Here is a 19,180-nt window from a genome sequence, read left to right on the forward strand (position 1 = left end):
CCACCACATGGGAAAGAAACAAGACTAGAGGCAGATGTCCTGTTGGAGACATAAGTTATGGCCCATGTAGGGGGTGATGTTAGAAGCAGTTGCAGCTGGGAGAGAAACTATGCTGTCTGAAGTCCTAGAAGGGGAGTTTCCTACCCCCCAAAAAAGTGTGCACTGTCATCAGCCTGTGTGAAATGGACATTGAGGGCTTCCCTAAATTAATTTTCTTTAAGCCAGCACACAGTTTACATAAAAAAACATGAATATTGATTTAAAAAGTGCCAGTGATGAAAAAATGAAGGACTTGTGTTGAACACAAAATAACATGTTATGAGTTACTCTGTTTTTTTTAAGAATAGCAGTTTGATCACAGCCAAAAAATAACATTTATGAACTCCTTATTTTTCACTGTGAAAACCCATGTATGTAGGTTTGTAAGTTACTCTTTTCTCTTTATAGTCATCAGATACTCTTATGAAGTAAGAAGCCCTTTCATATTGTTTTTCCTGTCATTCTTTATTGCTTAAAGAGGCAAAAAATAATGCATGTCTATGATTGTTTTATTGGCCTCTAAGTGTATTCTTTGTTAATGAATCAGTAAAGCTAAAGAACCAAATTAATCTCTAAAGTAAATTAACTGAACCCTCTGAAGCTGCATAAGCAATAAATTGGAATTAAAGATTTAATATCATGCAGTCTTGAAATATTCCTCTTGTTTCAGGTACAGACTAAAAAAAGTAGCAATTCAGCAAAGTATCACTCTAAGCTGGATGATACTTCATGCAAAAGAATCTTGTATTTGAGATTAATCAGGCTTTATATTATCTGCCTGCTCCTGCTAGATGTTAAATATATAGTGTGCAGCAACAATGAGAAATTATTTAAAGATGTAACTCTGAAGGAAATACTTTTTGTATACAGTTAGCAAGTACTATTTGTCATGCGTTAAGTATCAGATTATGCCTGAGGAAAAAAAATCTGCAAGTATTCCTCCTTCTAAAAAGTCTTCATTGATCATCTTCTTTTTGTGATGGAATTATTTTTAAAAGTGAGAAATACATTAAAAAATAAACATTATTTAAATAGTCTGGTTAGAAAATGTAGCTTTCAAGTTCTTACTCTTGGCTTCTTGGAGAAGCCAAAAAGTCATTTCAGTAGATCACATTGTCTTAAGCCCATTTTAATAAGGTCATAAGGCCCCTAGCTTTCCAACTCCCTTGATTACTACCTTGCTTGCTTCTATCATTCCCCTTTAAAATTGGATCACCTGAAAAGCATAATAAAAAATAAAACATATTCTTTTTTTTTTTTTTTTAGGAAAATAGAGAATAATTGGCAAGTTTTAACTTAAAACACTGCACAAACCCATACCTCAGAAAGCTGAATGTAGCATTAGGGCGTCCCCTCTATTAAAAAGCTTATGACCTTTGCTGCCTGTGCATTTGCCTAGACCAAGCTAGGAGTGCCAAATGCCCCACATTGCATTCTTTTCACAGAAGAGGGAGACAGTAATTTCTTTAACTGCACAGAACATCAGAATCAGGCCTATGTGTCCCCTTTCTCTCTGCTTGTGTTGCTCAAGGTCAAGCCATAGGTCCTTGACTGTCCTTCCTCTACGAGAGATCTTGTGCAGCTTCTGTCTTCTCCATGCTTGCAGGTTAGTAGCTGACAAAACCCTCTGATGCAGAGAACATGACTGCAGTATATTTGTTTCTGTCTGTGTCAAGGACCGTTTCACTATGACTCTGAGGAAACTAGGCTTTGTTATTGTTGCTGCTGTTGTTCTTCGCAATACCCAGCATCTATCTTTTCTAATCCCTTACTGGGATCTAGTATTTCAGAGCATTGCCATGACCAGAAGTATAGGTACTCTAATACTAAATGAGATCCAGGACTTGTCAAACTCAGAACTGGTCATTCTGATTATCAGTTGTGTTTCTTTACACCCCTGTAGATAAGGATTAGATCCTGTCAAAACTCAAAAACTACAAGAAACCAGTGCAGTGAAGTCACGAAGACTTATAGAGGGCACAGTGTGCCATTTCTGAGAAACTGCATGTCACAGAATTAGAAACTTCTGTTTCTGCTCTGGTTTTGTAGACTAATAGGCATTGCTAAGCAAGACTGAATTGAATTTTACAGTTATTTTTCTTATAATTTGATTTTAATCTCTGTAATTCCAAAATATTTTGGTCATTGATACGTTCTTGATTCTTCAGTTTAACTGTTCAGTTTTGTTCCTGATCTCTAACTGGATATACTCTAACTACAAAAATTAGTGCAACAGACACATTAAGATAATGACAATGACCATAAGATAGTTTTTACAGACATTTCACAAAATAAGCATTAGAATCCAAGCCCATGTCTGATACTGATTGCAACATGCAAATTTCAGAAAATCCTTCTAAAGATATGTCTGTTTATTAATTGTGAAACAGCATGCTTCCAAAATGTCTATCCAAAGGTATCAAAAATATATCTAGAACAAGATATATTTTGGTTTTTTGTGCTCATAAGTATTGATTTTCAAGTATGGGAAAAATTCAGTATTTGAAATTTTTCATACAATAGCCCTCTTTCTTCTATGTATACTTCAGAAGTTTTTCCACTTTGTACATAGTTTTTATTAAATACCATTGGTTGTATCACTAGCATTTTCAAATTAATCACTCAAAAAATTGTGCTTTGAATGCCCTTTTAAAATCTTAGTAAAATCTTTAAAGTCTTAATAAAATTACTGGGGAAGAGTTTGTTTATTCCTTTTGGTGGTATTCTCTGGGCTATGGATGAAAGCAATACATGTTGAAGTAGTGCTGATTTAATGCAATTTTCTAGTCATAGTACAAACGCAGGAAATTTCTGAATTACGTTATCTGTTTTGAGAGGCAGAAAATACAGTAGAATAGTCTGTTTTATACTGTTTCCTTTAAAATTCAGAAATCAACAGTTTGAAGATTGACAGATCTAACAAAAGCTTCCAAGCACTGTATTTGTACATGATCATGGCAAAAGTTGTTTTATTCTAACAAATAAAATTCTAATTCGAGTAAAATTTTTAACAAGAAAATATGGAAAATCGATTGAAAATAACCATAAAATTCAGTATTTGCTCATTGGTACATAATTCAATCACTCTGGATCATGTAACATTTATTATCATGACCGATGTTTAATAGCTTTTTATTTGGGTAACACTGTAAATTGAAAAAGTGCTTCCAAATTAATTAAAGCCAACCCTCTGCTAACAATCTGACAGTGTAATTTTGATTGGTGGTAGAGAAGGAGCAGGTGAAAAATTATAGACTAGAACCCAGGAAATTTCCTTGCAGGAAGTGGTTTTTGAAGAAAAGAGGAGTTTTAACACAATCCAGCAGCTAAACACCACACAGCTGCTTATTCACTCCTCCAGCAGTGGGATCAGGGAGAGACTCAGAAGGGTAAAAGAAAGAAAATGTATGCATTGAGTAAAAAGAGTTTAATAGGGAAAGCTAAAGCTGCACACACTAGCAAAACAAAACAGGGAGTTAATTCACCATCTCCCAGGTGTTCAACCATCTCCACAAAGCAGGACTTGGGAAGGCAAATGCCATCACTTGGAACATTTTCCCCTTCCTTCTCCTCCTCCTCAGCTCTAAGTAGTGAGCATGACGTCCTATGATATGGTCAGTTGAAGTCACCTGTGTCCCAACTATGTCCCCTCTCAACTTCTTGTCTACCCCCAGCCTCCTCACTCAGTGAGTGATGTGAAGAGAAAAAAAGGCTTTGGCTCTGGTAAGCACTTCTAAGCAATAATAAAAACATTTCTGTTTTATCCAAACTCTGTTCATCACAAATTCTAAACAGCCCCATACTAGCCACTGTGAAGAGAATTAACTCTGTCTCAGCCAAAACCAGTCCTAGGGGACAGAAAAGAGTGCAAGTGAAGCCAAGTAATAGCTGGAATATTAGATGCTGTTTTGTATGGAGTGGCATATCTACACCATATACCATAAAGGATAGTACTTGAGGAGTAATTGCACTGAAAGATTCGAAGTATTCTTGATTAAAGACAAATCAGACTGCTTCAAGAGGAAAATACCCATTCTGATTTATCTGGAGAAATATAGACACAAATATAAGGGAAGTCTAATTTGTGATTAAAATACAGAAATCTTGGATCAGATGTTGAATTAAACAAAACTGGTGTTTCAGTGGTAAAAGATAGTACTGGAAGAGAAAAATAAGGCTAGAAACAGGGCAGAGATTAAAAAACGCATAAATAAATAATTGAATAGAAATAAAAACAGTAGGGAGTAGAGGTGAAAAACCCAGATGCTTTTCTAAACAGGACATGAGAAATTGTTTTTTATTGTAATGATAATAACTGAACTTGTCATCTGCTTTGAACTGCTCCCATTTGGATGCCTCTTTGTTGCCTTTACATTTTTTTATCCTATGTTAACATATGCTGTGTACTGAAGTTACAAGTGGGCTCACAGTTACAACTGTTTTACCATTGTTAAATCAATTTGACCTCATGTGTCTCTTGAGAGAATCATCAGAGCACACAGTAAGGCAAGAGATGTCTTTTCATGGTTGTCTCCATGCACGTAGCAAAGACCCCTTCAGTCACCACCACAAAAGCAAATATTCAAGTAAGGTAAGTGAGGGCAATGGACTCATTAAGGGAAGTACTGGTGACCTTCTGCCTGAGATCCAAAGAGCTTGCAAAGGAATGGGGATTAAAATACCCATATGCTTGCTTAGCCTGTGTGGTTTGGCTGGCATGAAAGCAAAATAGCAAGCTCATCCCCTAGGAAGAGAGGACAAGACATTAAGCAAAGCAGCTGAGAATCATTTGGCATTTCAGAAATAGGGATAAAGGTACAGTGTATTGGTCTAGTAAATCTGACTGGAGGCCAGAGCCAGGAATCCTGATTGCCTGTTGTAGCTCACCCTGTGGCTAAAGGCTAGTTGTTCCATCTTCCTGTCTCTTTGTCTTCACATCAGAAAATGTGGAGGATGATATTAAAAACTTCTACAGGTATTTTCTGATACTTAATTTAGTAACATTTTGAAAAAGACAAGTGTACCTGGAAACATTAAATGTGTTTGACCATCTTGTTTGTTCATTAGAAATCCTCATGTGTACAGCTATTACATTCAGATAGCATGTTTACACTGTAATTAATTTCATAAAACCAGCAGCATGAACATTTCCAAGCAATACTGAGAACAAAGGCTACACGTTCCTTGGAACTGGTCCCTGAAGTCCTTTGTGTGGGGATGGATAGACAGAGAGACAGATATTTGTGAGCACAATGGAAAGACCCTGAGACAGACTTTATATTATGTATAATAATATAACCTTGCTCTACTAATAACAAATGACCACTCTTAAATCCTCTGATTTGGGTGGTAAACTGGAGAAAAAGGAGGAGGAGGAGAATTATGATTTAATAGGAATCAGTTTGCACATAGGTTTGCTAATAGAGACTGAGAAAGTTTGCTGACTGGAGAAGACTAAGTCAAGGTGGAGTACACCCCTCCAAATCTGTTTACTCCTTAGAAGTTGTAGAGTGACAAGATGTGAGGCTGAAGTGGGGACTTGAGGTGGTGGGACAGGGATTGAGACGGAGCATGTTCTACAGCCACTGTTGTTATGATACAAATTTCTTCTTTAATTTCTTTTTTCTTCCTCCCACCCTTTGCTTTTATTCTTCCCTGTACCCCCTCTTTTTTCTGTTTTTGCCTGTTGCTCTGTCTGAGCCTGGTGGAGCTGCAGGAAAGCAGTAATGATGAGAGAAGCTCATTGAACTAATTTCACAAGGGAGGGCTGTGCATGTGGATTAGAGAGTGGCTAATGGGGCATTACAAATATCTGAGGGTCACGTCTCATTGCCATGGCAAACCAGATTTCTTCACATGAACGGGGTGCATTTGTGTCTAGGAAGGGGCTTTCAGCTTTAATGTATGCTATACTTTCTTCTTCCGTCATACTGGACTTGGTTGCTCTGAAAGCTGTACCCCGGGCTGCTGTCAATCAGCACTATCTACAGTTCATCCAACCCCCTAAGATGTGAGTTTTTCAGGGTGGTATTTTCATTACAGGTTCTTAACTGTGGCTCATCTCCTGCTGATACTGCACAAAACCTGCCAAAAGCCTTCTTTTGGAGATGGAAATGAATCTTGATTAGTTTCCAAACATTCTGTCAAGAAATTGTACACAGCATGTAAGCTCTAAAAAGCAAGGTGTTTTTTTTTTCCATTACCATTTCACTACAGGCATTTGTTTACTTTTATCCACATATGATTAGGTTTTTTGAAAAAAAAAGAAGAATTCAAATATTTTAAATTCAGTACTGCTGAATGCTTCCTTTTGTATTGCTTAGCATGAAGAGTAATCAGAAAGAGAAATAAGCGGGAGTAGTGGTTTTTATACAATTTGCATTTTTTAAAATTGTTTTCTGTCTAAATAGAGGTGTTGATGTTGTATAGTTCCTATTCAAATCAGTATGTTATGTGCAATTTTAAATGGTAATGTTAATGTAAATAGGATAGTATCTCAATCCCTCACTGCTCAGTTATCTCCAATATACAACATCTTTATCTCCTGTTCTCTCCCCAGCATTGCAGTGACAACACCCACCATTGCCAATCAGATATGAATATAGTAGGTGCTTGGAAGAGAGGTTACACTGGAAAGAATGTTGTGGTAACAATTCTGGATGACGGCATTGAAAGAAACCACCCAGACTTGATGCAGAATTATGTGAGTGTCCACAGGAGCCCAGATTTCCTGCTTTGTTATTACTCAAAAATAATTTGCTGCTTCTAGAAAGATGGAGAAAGAGAGGAGGGAAGGAGGAAGAATCATAAAAGTGTTTCCTCAAATGTTAACACCAGTGGGAGGAAGGAAAACAGTTTTTGATAATATGTATTGTTTTAGTTAAGACTGTGTTTCATCTGAACGTACTTAATATCTGGATGCATCTTGTAGCTGAGTCCTGAATTTCTGAAGAACTGGAACCAATTACTGGATATTTTTTGTCTCTTCTGCAATTTTTTAACTTAATATCTTCACACTCTCGGAACTTAGAAATGGAATACACTGCTTTTCAGTTAACACATGCAGCTGAATTCCATATTTGGCCAATACATTTAGTCAGTGAGACAGAAACTTTTCTCAAAGACAGTAATTTTACAGTAATCCTTCCATGCATTGATTTTTAAAGCTGTTTATCATACTGCTAGAAATAATATGAAAGGAAAAGTATATGACCTTTCATGATTCACTCAGTTAAGAACAGGTGTATAATATTCTGTTGTATGATATTCTTTCTAATAAGTCTTTTTTAACTCTACTGAGTCCCCTCACAATTTGTGATAGAACTGCATCCATTGTTTTCTATGTCTCACTTTGCTTAAGGAGGTTTCTGTTTGCTTGTGGTTCACCACATTTAGATACTGATTTAATCTGTCTTGGAACCTGATGACATAAGGAGAATCTTCTCTAGTGGGTTGTTTCCTCTGTTGGTGTCAGAATTTGAAGCTGTTCAGAGCATCAAGACCACATTTTACTGGAATGATTTGTCCTATCTTTTGGAAGTAGGCATTAGTTGAAGGCATGTAACTGTGAGGACTGTAAGATTTGTCTGAAATAAAGTGTGCAAGGTGTACTTCTATACAGAGTAACAAAAGAAGCAAGTATATTTGGATTGAGTTGGACTGGTGAAGATGTGCAAGACATGCACATACCTTTATTCCCATTACAAATGTAGATCTTGTTAAAGAACCCTAAACACAGGCTTCTTGCCAGCAAAATCACTTCTTGATAGAGCATTAAGGGATTGTGACAAAAACATCTTTAATGAACCATTAAAAATTACAATGGTGTCCACAGTTTAAAGCCACTTATTTTAAATTAGCCATATTTACATGTGTCCTTCCCTATGGTGCATGTGGAACTTTTCAATGTGTATTTGATTCTATCACATGACTCATGTTTCATTTTAATATCTTAAATAATTTAAATAAAGCAGATAAAATTTTATCAGTGCATGACCCAGATTGTATCATGTCACCTCATTCCAGTATTCCTACCACTGAATTGAAAACAACAATTTATATCCTTACCACTCCTCTCTCCCTTTCCTGATGCCAGCAAGGAATCCCTCAAATTCACAAGCAATACACACATTGCTTGTTTGATCACAAAAGTGTTCTATATCTCAGATTATAGGTGATGGGGCCGTAAATAGGAATATTTGAGGTGGATGTGTAACTAATTTTGAACAAAAAAGAGTTTAAAAATTGCTGTTTGCCATGTCAACATATCACATGCTACTGCATCAGTTAATGAGAGCTATACACTGTGCCATACACTGAACCAGCATGTTCACTCTATGAACTATTTGCAGCTGTAAGAACTATGATAAATATGGAACAAAAAGACAGATATCTTGCAGATATTGGAAACAGTTATACTTCCAAGGAAATGGGGAAGCAGTTTGTGTTGCTTTCCAAGATGTAATTTTATAACAATATTCTTAAGAAAATTATATTATTCTTATTTCTTGAAACAATGGCTGAAATTTCAATTATAGTCATGAAGATAATTTTTTGAATCTTAAAACACTCAGCAAAATCTCAGTTTTGAGAATGAACTCTCTTAACTTTCTAAAAGTTCTTAGAAGAGAAGTAGTCTTCTGGTTAAATGAAACACCATTTTCTATTTCCTCCCTAGTGCTGCACCTGTACTTTTTCAGGGCATTTTTTATCCTTATCTGTTTTCCAAAATTAAAATAATAAATATAATTTCTGTATATAATGCTTTCCTAAAAGACAGTCACCATAAAACCACAGGAATATTAAGTTAGCTTATTTACTCCTCTGTAGGAACCTGCTAATGAATGTATAGGCCACATGAGTTGATGGCTAACTAATTAGCAACTGGTTTTCTTTCTTCTGTTGGATACAGGATTCGCAGGCCAGTTTTGATGTAAATGGAAATGATTTTGACCCTATGCCTCGATATGATGCCAGCAACGAGAACAAGTAAGGCACTATGACACCCTTCACATTTTCAATTTGAGCCATCAGACAGAAATTATCAATTTGTGTATGAAATTCTACAAAACTTTATTCCTTATAAAACAGAATGATCTGTGTTAAAATCTTTGTGAAATACATGTTTTTGTCTTTTCCATGCACACATATGACTCTTTGAAGGCATTTGAAACTATCTGAAAACACAGATAAAACTAAGTCTGAGAGTTTCAGGCATGTGAAATGAGCCATTTTCAATCCCTTTGGGAGGCAGAATATATAGGTTTACTTGCTTTTCTTAAAAATAATTGCATTGAATTATTAGGGTTTAATTGTGTGTTACACATGTCCTAGTTTCTGAGTCTTTTGAACTTTGTAGAATTTTTTTATTGAAGTAGGCAAATTAGTGGAGATTGTTGCTTTTTGTCCCCTGCACCGATGTGATGGAGATAAAGTGATGGAGATTTTTCATTTGGAATTAGATAAAAACACAGAAGTGGTAATTCTGGCATGTTATATCTGTGTCAGATGACTAGTTGGAGGTATCTCAATGAATGACATATTTCCCCTTCAGAGGGAAATATCAGAAAGTTCTGCTTTCTGATATTTCTCATTCCAACTTGCTCTTTGGATGTGCTCTAGTTAAGGCTTGGAGAAAATCAGGTAGGACACCTCACCTCAGGAAGTGGGCCACCTTTCTGCTCAATGGCTATTTGAGGGCAGTTATTTGTTGGTAGCATTTTCTTAGCTAGGTACATGGCAGAAAGAAACACCTTTCTGTGGAATTGGATCTTCTGAAAGAAGGAGGATCCTCTTGTTGTCAATATGTTAATTATACATTTTGTTTTCTTGAGGTTTGGGTTGTTGCTTTTTTTTTATTGTGAAAAGCATTTTATACTTTCTGCCCACAGAAAAGAAACTACAAAGGTTAAAAGTTTGTCCTTTACACAACTAAAATACTTTGGGGGTTGTGTTGTTTCTTTCCTACAAACAAATTTTGTCCAGAAGAATGCAGCAGGTGAAAGCTGGGAGTCAGATACAAAACTTAACACTGATTTAACTGCAGAAACAAGTTGGAGCAACCTTGGATCACACTTAGATGGGAGAATCCTCTCCTGGTCAAAACCATCTTCATAAAGGCAGGGAAGGCTGTTACATAATAGGACAGGCTGAAGAACAGGGCCTTGTTACTTGCCCTCTGCAAATACTCCTCAGCTGAGCTGCGTATTTGCATCACAGCACATCCCTCTCTTCTGCTCTCCAGTACATACCTATTCCTACACACACTGCAGGGACACGTCCTGGCTTATCTGTGAGAATATGTTCCTCTTCGTAGATGTGGGGTATAACAAGGGTACACTCAGAGACTTCAAAATTTCAGTGCACTTTCAAGGACTTCTGGGTACAGCAAGAAGCCACATACCTTCACCTGTGAAGTTGAATCTTTTTCTTTGGCTGATTACTGAAGTCACTTTCTTACAAAGCATGTCCAGAAAAGGGAGTCTGCTTCTGTTCTATTAGTAATGAAACTTTTATACAGGATATAAATTTGGACTGCTTCTTTTATGTCCTAGGGCCTAGGGGATTTTAGTTTTCATACCCTGCCTCCCCCTTAAGTACTTTCAGGGGGGATGCCCAGCCCCCAAGATTGTGCAGTGAAATGTGGTGATAGGAGGGCAGAAGCTGTGCTGTACTGAGCTTTGTCAGTGTTATCAGGAGGTACAGTGTCAGTGTAGAGTCAGCTTTTGGACACCAAGGATACATGAAGCATGTTTTCAGTGTAAAATTACTTGGCACCCTAACCTCTACTAAGAACTTAGAGGCTCAGTGTTTCCAATTAGCAGACACACAAAGCATGATAATCAGCAGCTAACCACCTTCAGTTTTTGCAGCTCTTGCCCTTTTTTCCTAGCTGCCCCTAGACTAAACAAGAGTTAAACCACTGCATGGGTACTGAAAAACACTACTAATAGCCTGTCCATATTTTTTGTATCTAAAATACCTTCAGAAATTGGGGCAGGAATTCAGATTGTCCAGCATACATGGCCATTTGGCACTAGATACTCAAGCTGTGTCAGGAAGTAGAGCTAAACACAGGCAGGGAACATTCTGAAAGCTATGCATTACAAAGACTTCATAATGTGTAGATCAGTTTAGTTGATTCCTGCTTTCTGCAATAGCAGCTGGACAGACAAAATTGCTTTACAGTTATTTGTGTTTTTCGGTGAAGGTGGGATGTACAAATATGCTGTCATTTTCATGATGATCTAGTTTATTCTGCCTCATTTTATAATCCAACTTAATAATTCCAACTGTGGAATGATAAAGAGCAAAAGGAATTGCTATAAAATTAAAAAAGCTATAAAAATAAACAGGTGACTGGGCAGCTCTGCATGCAGCTGTGAAACGTCAGAGTATTGGATCTGTGTGCTAGCTTTTCACTTTTAATTAGAGTGAATACTTTCTGTTGGTGGGACTTATTGGTGAGTGGATAGGGGAAAGAAAAAATTAACTGTAGATTACTTTAGTTGAGCACCAGAGTGGCACTTCCCAAAATTATATTTTGGAAGTTCTACGTTAAGTCTTCTATTAGCTAGGGAGATCAGGAGGGTAGGAAGAAACATTAGACTAGTGTTTCAAGGCTTGTAGTCAAAATGGGTGGGATGATAGTTTCTTTAACTACTATGGTATGTAGGCATACTGCCAAAAGTTTCCTTTGGTTTCTACAAATTGCCAGCAAATCACAAAGCTTCTAAATGGTACAGACTTCTTCTAGAGTTTCCTTTTGCTCAGAGGCAGTCAGCTGTGGATGAAGTAATTTGTGCCATGGAAGGCATCTTGTTTTGGTGTACTGCTTTATTCTTTTTTCTTTATTCCACTGCTATTTGTTAACATCTATGTTTATAAAATTAGCCATTATCAGTGTCAGGTCCACAACAGAATGCAGATGGGATCACTGAAATTATACTGTGCTTATTGTATAGTCTCAGGAATAAAACAGAAATGTTCATAGTATTTTTTGATTTTGACCAAACAAAAATTACTTCTTCTGTTTTGTAAGAAATTTCTTAGGGATCATATTTCAAAGCTTAAGTTTTACTATGGTGATGGATACTTTTATAAAAGAGAGGGACTTCTAAAAGAACTGCTTTAAATAATAACAGTTGACTTTAATGCAGTTTTTATTAAACTTACATAAGAAAAAGTAAAAGTGAGCTGTTACTTCTGTTTTGGAGATACTGAGTCACTCTTGGGATGCCTCTTCAACATTTTTCAATGATGCATTTCACTTTATAAATAATTTATTTCAATAACCTCCTAAATTGCTTTTTAATGAGTGTAAGATTTTTGAGAGACAACAATTCTTGTCATTCAAAAGTTGTTAGAATCTCTTACGTCTAAACTTTGTCATATGGGGAGAACTTCACAGCATTTCTCACAAACAAAAAATTAGTGAATTGGTGAGTTTCAGTCCCGTTTGATCCAACACACTTGCATTGTTTTGCCATAGCATCCATTATGATTCTTTATTACTTCCCTTTGCCAATCACATTAACATAGATGCCCAATAAAATGCCAAAGTCTTAATTTTCTTCACAGAGTGACAAACTGCTACTTTATACTTTCTGCCTATGGTGAAGCCCTATATTACATCCGAAGTCATTTAATCATATTGGATACAAGATACTTGATAGGCAGATCAGCTTCTGTTTCCTCCTGGATAGTCAATAGAAGAAAATTGAAAAGCTTTACTGCCTGCTGTGACAGTCTTCAGTGCAGATACCTGAAGAACTGAGCACAGCAAATGCAAAGAGCCTCAAGTCTCTCACTGGTGACTTGGAAGATAATTTCAAAAGGTTCTCACAGCAGCAGTGTGACAGAAAGGAATGCTGACAATTGGGTGTATCTTTCTATGCAGTGTGAGTGCTGGTATGCACCTGTTGCTATTGATTTTAAATTTGCTGTATTGTGTTCTGCAGAAAAGCAGAAGGGAAGATAAAATGTACAGAGAAGCACTGCTGCATCTTGTGCTTTTAGTTGGAATAAAGTATCAGCTCCTAGGTAAAAGCTCTTTTTTTCAGAGGGAATCTCAATTGTGTTTGGTATTCTTCTGTACCCTGACTTCAGCATGACCTTCTCCTGCCTCTGGAGGCTGAAAAACCAAAAGCTTGAAGTGGTGTTGTCAACTGGCTGAGTGAGGTCTGTTTAATGCCTGAAAAGCATCTCTGATAGCACAGAAATACTCCTTAAGGGGGAGGTAATTTAGGCTAGAGAATTCACTTAATATGTATATGTGTTTCAGATCAATAGAATTAAATGCTTACACCGAGTGTGGTATTGTTGATTCCAGGTACCAGTGACTAAATGTCAGATGTCTAGTGTATCTCAGTGTCACTGCAAATTTCATGGACTTCTGTTAGGATTCTTAGGAAACCGCAGATTTTGAATTGTTTTCTCTAATTGGTGACATGTACCTTTATGAAAACCAAGATCTGAACCAAGCAGTCGGAGGTCATTGGTATAGAAGCTAAAGTCAGTGACTGCAATCTTGATTTACTGTGTTTTGGTTGTATTCTGATTCTAAACTCATTGCTGTTATGGCCACATCCTACTGTGCTGCAATTTTAGCAGATGTTAGTAGTGAAGTAAGTTCAGTCTGTTTCAGCTTACAGACTGCAATGCCACTTTTTACAAGGAACATTGTTAATGATTTATCAGCTATTCTCCAATTTACAATCTACTGACAGGTCATGGTTTAGAAATGGTATTCCAGTTTATACTGTCCCCACTAAATACTAAAGATCTTGTTCATAAAGATCTTGTTCATCTTGTTCACTTCTTCCTGCTCCCTTACAGAGAGGCGGGAGAGGAGAATTGGAGAAACAGAAGGTGAAGATTGTTGGATGAGATAAGAACAGTTTACTGGGAACAGCAGAGAAATAAGAAGGCTGACAGTAATAAGAGAGTGTGCAAAATAGGTGAACAATCCATATGGGATTGCTCACTGCAGAACCCAGCACCAGACCTCACAGTTCTACAAACCAGCAGTCCCACAAACAGCACCCCTCTGAACAACACTCCTCTCCCCTTCATGGCTCAGGGTGGTATCAAATAACCGGTGGCTTCATCCCTCCTGGCTGCTGCAAAAGTTAACCCTCTCCTGGCCAGAACCAAGTCATGACCCAACCAAGTGCCATTGGGCATGATGGAGCATGGAGAATATCTTACTGCATGACATACTAGATCTTGCCAGTAGTTAAAGGTTTCAGTGTAAAATTTTAAATATAAGGAGGATAAGCTTTGCGGCTTGCAGAATTGTACTGTGATGAAGTACAATAATTTTACAGGTTCATTTGGAGCAATTTTTTCTTCACTTTCTGTTTTAACTGTTACTTAGAGTCTTTGGGTGCTGTTATACAACATGCTTATCCTTCAGATTGCTATACCTCAGGGGCAGTCATCATACATGCTTCATTTCTTCTCTCTCACGGTAGAACTGAAAACATGTGGGTAGGATCTTTTAGCAAAAACCTTTATTTTCTTGAAAGGAAATTATTGTAAAAACATAGAGCAGAAATCCTTACTATATATTGCATTTGATGATGTTTTTCTTTTAATGTAAAACAGGTGTTTAACCTATGGGAAGAGATGAGGTGTGCAATAAAACAGAACAGACAACAAGCCAACAGTTGGTGTTTTGAAGTTCTCATGCATTGCTATTTCAGAATAAAATGTCTGTCCATTTGAAGTTTTCTGAAAGTAAGTGGGGTCTTAGACTTGCTGGAAGCTGAGGACAATTAGCCAGGCTAGAGGAGGGGCAGTCTCTGTTAAGTCAATTCACCTACGCATAGTAGGTGCCCCTCATCACTGGTGTTTATGATCAGTCCTTGATGACAGCATTTCATATTGACAAGACATTAAAAAATTAATACTACAAGCCTTGGTTAAGTAGCCTTTTGATCCAGATTCCAGCTTCAATAGTGGAAAATCTCATCATGAAAATTTTGTCAGACTGCCAAAAATTGTCTTTTTGTTAAACTCTTGTGATCTGCTCCTTATGGTATCACACTGTGTTACATAGACCTGTCTGACAACTGTAAGTGATATAATTTATAATTTTTGATAGCCATAGGAAAGACAATCCTTTGAGTAATCATTGAAAGTGAGAGTAGTGAAACAGAGGAATAAACAAAACCCAAATTCTGCTAGAATTCCAGTTGAAAGATGAAAAAATAGTCTTTTTTCTCTACCCTGGTATCACTCATTGAGCAGTATTGTTTACTGCTTAACTGGTGTTTGAGGAACAGAGCTCTTTCTTTTTATGATGTATAAGACTCTCATGGTCTCAAAACTTTAACCACAACACTTAAGGAAAGCCTTCTTTCTGTTTCTAATTACTGAAGTACCAGACAATGAGCTCACAAATAAAATTAAGTTCTGAAGCATTATGCAACTGCTTCTAGTGCTTTTATGTAAATTACTGATTGCAATGAGTCAGATATTCCCTTGCAATTCAAAGTCAACAATTATTGCCGCGGGCGGTGAGAGAAGACAAGCATGCAACCAATATGATTGATAAGCAAGCTCCAATTTATTCAAAGATCCAGTCAGTTTATATAGTATTTTGCAAGCAATATCAGCAACAAGCTCTCATTGGTCAATTCATAAAGGTTCATTGTTTTATGTTCTTCTACGTGCGGTTTCAGCCGCAGCTAAGTTTTTCATCTGCTAGCTTTTTACTTAGCTAAGTACATCTTGTTTTACATCCTGTTCTCGTACAGCTCATATCTCAAGGATATTCTGCCTTTTGCTATCTGTACATGCACAGTGTACTGTTCACAGGCCAGTGCTGTTTCATACCAGTTTCCCAGGCCAGAGCTCCTCCCGGGCACAGAGCCCAGGTCTGGGGTCTCAAACAGAGGATTGATGGAATAACTGTTCCATCGATCCATGACCCTCTTGTTGCAGCCATTCCCCAACAAACAATAGGACAGATACAGACTTTTCTGAATTCTTTTCTGTCAAGAGTTAGTTGTGAAAGGTTTTTTCAGATGTTCTTTTTCACAGAGTAGTTATTTTTTCTAAGTACGTGTCTGTATTTTGAGGTTTTTAACTTAGCAGGGGAGAATTGGCAACTACAGTCAGCTAGTCTTGATGTGGTAAAATGATAAACCGGTTTCAAGTTGCATGCATGTATACATATACTGCTGAATAGAATTTGAGAGCACAAAATAATCAAGATAGAGAAATTCAGGTATAGATGTAAAGGAATGGATATTATAGATGTAGATTGCACTGATTAGTGTATGTTTAACCTGGTTTAAAAATTACTTGTACTGCTATACAGACTCAAAGCAATCATCAAATCTCTGGTATTAGAAAACTGAGGAGGAGACTATAGCTTGTTTACTTAGCCAAAATATGTGATGGTGAGGCTGTTGGCTAGGTTTGTCAAGGAGTAGCAAAGACAAGTGTAGAGTGAGAAGGTATGTTTTACTTCTCCTTTCAGCCCAAACTTTTGTCTCTGCACTTCTCTTCTTAAGGCTCCATGAACATCAGATGAACAGTTGCTAACTTGTTCTGCACTGAACTGTGTGAGAATTAGACTTCCAGTGCTGAAACCCTTTTTCCAAGTAAAAGGAAACTTTGCTCCTGCTGAATCAATTACATAAGTTTCATTAAAAAGCAGTTATCAACACAGATACAAGTAGGACTTGAATTTATTTCAACAATTTCCTCATTCATCTTTGAAATGTATATTTAAGGAGAAATGGAAGGTCCGTTTGATGCAGAACAGCATCGATTGAAATTTAGGATTAAGCACAGTGCAGTTGAAATTGCACTCAGAATTCAGGATAGGTAGGAAGTGTGTCTCTGAGCTGGAATATGTAGCAGATCCAGAGTTACATAATCTTGATTTCCTTAAAACATTGTCACAGCAGTCATTCACTATGAAAATGGAGTATGAAGACTAGATGAAGATCCATCCATGACCTGTGTGCACATTACTGTATTGCTCCTCCTTTTTGTTTGTTGCTTTAGAGTTCTTGCATCTGTCAGTAATCTTCCTTGCAGGAAAGAAAATTTTCCCTGAGGGTTCCCCTACAGTGTTCTTGGGATCTCCAAAGGCTTCCAGGACTTCTTTTCCTGCTAAGGACATCTAAGCATGAAACTCCAGATTTGCATTCTTGTATTCATAAGATATTTTTCATTTCTGCTTAGGTGCGATTTCAGTAGAACTGATGCAAAATATTTTTGAGAAGTATTTTTTTCTGTGTCATTGGGACTTCCGTTACACAGAAGTGTGGAGATTTTAAGTAAAAGGAGGTTGCTCAAGCACCTGAAATATCTTCAGATGATACAGATTGGTGTCAGTGTGGATGAAAAACATAAATCAGAATATACAGTGACTGATAATATATTATTATACAAGTCTTGTGAAATGGAAATATAGAATGGAAGATAAAATACCTAAGTACAGAATGTATCTGTAACAGAGCAGGCTCGTGGCCATGAATTTAAGGTGATCAGTTCTTCATAATAAAGGGATCCAGGAAGACTGGACATACTTTAAGATGGAAATCTTAAAGACAGAGGAGCAGACCACCCTATTAGGTGAATAATCAGGGAAGAAAATTGGCCTGGTTTTACAGGGAACTTTTGCAGGTACTCAGATGAAAAATGTGGTTTTATGGCCCTTAGAAGAAGGGGCAGACAACTCAGGAAGAATATAGTGATGTTAGGTCATGGAGAAAGAAAAGTAGAAAGGTGAAATCTCAACTAGAGCTCAATGTGGCTGCTGCTGTAAAAGATAATAGAAAATGTTTTTATAAATACATTAAGAACAGAAAGAAGGCCAAGGAAAATCTCCGTTCTTTACTGAACCTGATGGGGAATATGACCAATGATGAGGAAGAGGTTGAGATAATTTAATGCTTTCTTTGCCTCAGTATTTAACAGTAAAGACAACCAACCCCCTAAACTGGACAGGGACAAAAAGCAGAGTACACCCACTGCAATCTGGAACAAAGTTGTGCGAGACTGGCTGTGCTACTTGGAAACACACAAGTCTATGGGACAGAGTGGGATTCATCCAAATGTACTCAGGAAGCTGTTGAAAGAGCTCGCTAAGCTGCTCTCCATTATTTGTCATCAGTTCTGGTTTACCAGGGAAATCACAGATGAATAGAAGTTGGCCACTGTGATACCCATCTCCGAGAAGGGCTATAAGGAAGTTCCAAGGAACTACAGGCCTTTCAGCCTGACTTTGGTGCCCAGCACAGTTATAAACAGATCATCTTGAGTGTGATCACACGACGCATCCAGGACAACCAAGGGATCAGGCCTAGGCAGCAGGGGTTTAGGAAAGTTAAGTCCTGCTTGACTAACCTGATCTCCTTTTATGACCAACTGACCTGCCTAAGGGATGATGGAGAGGCTGTGGATGTTATTTGCCTGAGCTGCAACAAAGCCTTTAATACTGTCTCCCATGTTATTCTCCTGTAAAAGCTGACAGCTCACAGCTTGGACAGGTGCAGTCTTCCCTAGGTTGAAAAGCTGACTGGGTATCCAGGCCCAGAATGTGGTGGTGAATGGTGCTGCATCCAGCTGGCATCTGGTCACTGGTGGTGTTTCCAGGGCTCTGTGTTAGGCCCAATCCTGTTTAATATCTTTATTAATGATTTGGGTGAGGTAATTGAGTGTAAAGTGGGTAAATTTGTAGATGATGCCAGGTTGGGTGCATGTTGATCTGCTGAAGGGCAGGTAGGCTCTGCAGAGGAACCTGGACAAAATGGATTGATAATCTGAGGCCAACTGTGTGATGTTCAACCAGGCCAAGTGCCAAGTCCTGCTCTTCAGTTACAACATCCCCATGCACCACCACAGGCTGGGGACAGAGTGGCTGGAAAGTGGCCCAGGGCAAAGGATCTGGGGGTGCTGGTTGGCAGCCAGCTAACCATGAGCCATCAGTGTGGCCAGGTGGCCAAGAAGGCCAAAGGCATCCTGGCCTGTGTCAAGAATAGTGGCCGGCAGGACCAGGGAAGTGGTTTTCCCCCTGTATTTGGCCCTGGTGAGGCTGCTTCTGGAGTTCTATTTCCTCACTTGAAGAAAGACAGTGAGGTACTGGAACATGTCCAGGAAAGGCTAACAGAGCTGATGA

General features: G+C 37.8%; 1 protein-coding gene across 2 annotated transcripts in view; it reads left to right on the forward strand.

Annotated features, from left to right (window-relative positions):
- PCSK5 (proprotein convertase subtilisin/kexin type 5) overlaps nt 1-19,180 on the forward strand; it is a 220,552-nt gene that overhangs the window by 62,477 nt on the left and 138,895 nt on the right. For both annotated transcript variants that reach the window (XM_068177017.1, XM_068177018.1), the window contains exons 4-5: nt 6,599-6,742; nt 8,951-9,027. In XM_068177017.1, the coding sequence (XP_068033118.1) occupies nt 6,599-6,742; nt 8,951-9,027 (221 nt within the window). The remainder of the gene's footprint in view (nt 1-6,598; nt 6,743-8,950; nt 9,028-19,180) is intronic.

The sequence above is a fragment of the Anomalospiza imberbis genome, chromosome Z (genome assembly GCF_031753505.1).
Source record: "Anomalospiza imberbis isolate Cuckoo-Finch-1a 21T00152 chromosome Z, ASM3175350v1, whole genome shotgun sequence".
Lineage (NCBI taxonomy): Eukaryota > Metazoa > Chordata > Aves > Passeriformes > Viduidae > Anomalospiza > Anomalospiza imberbis.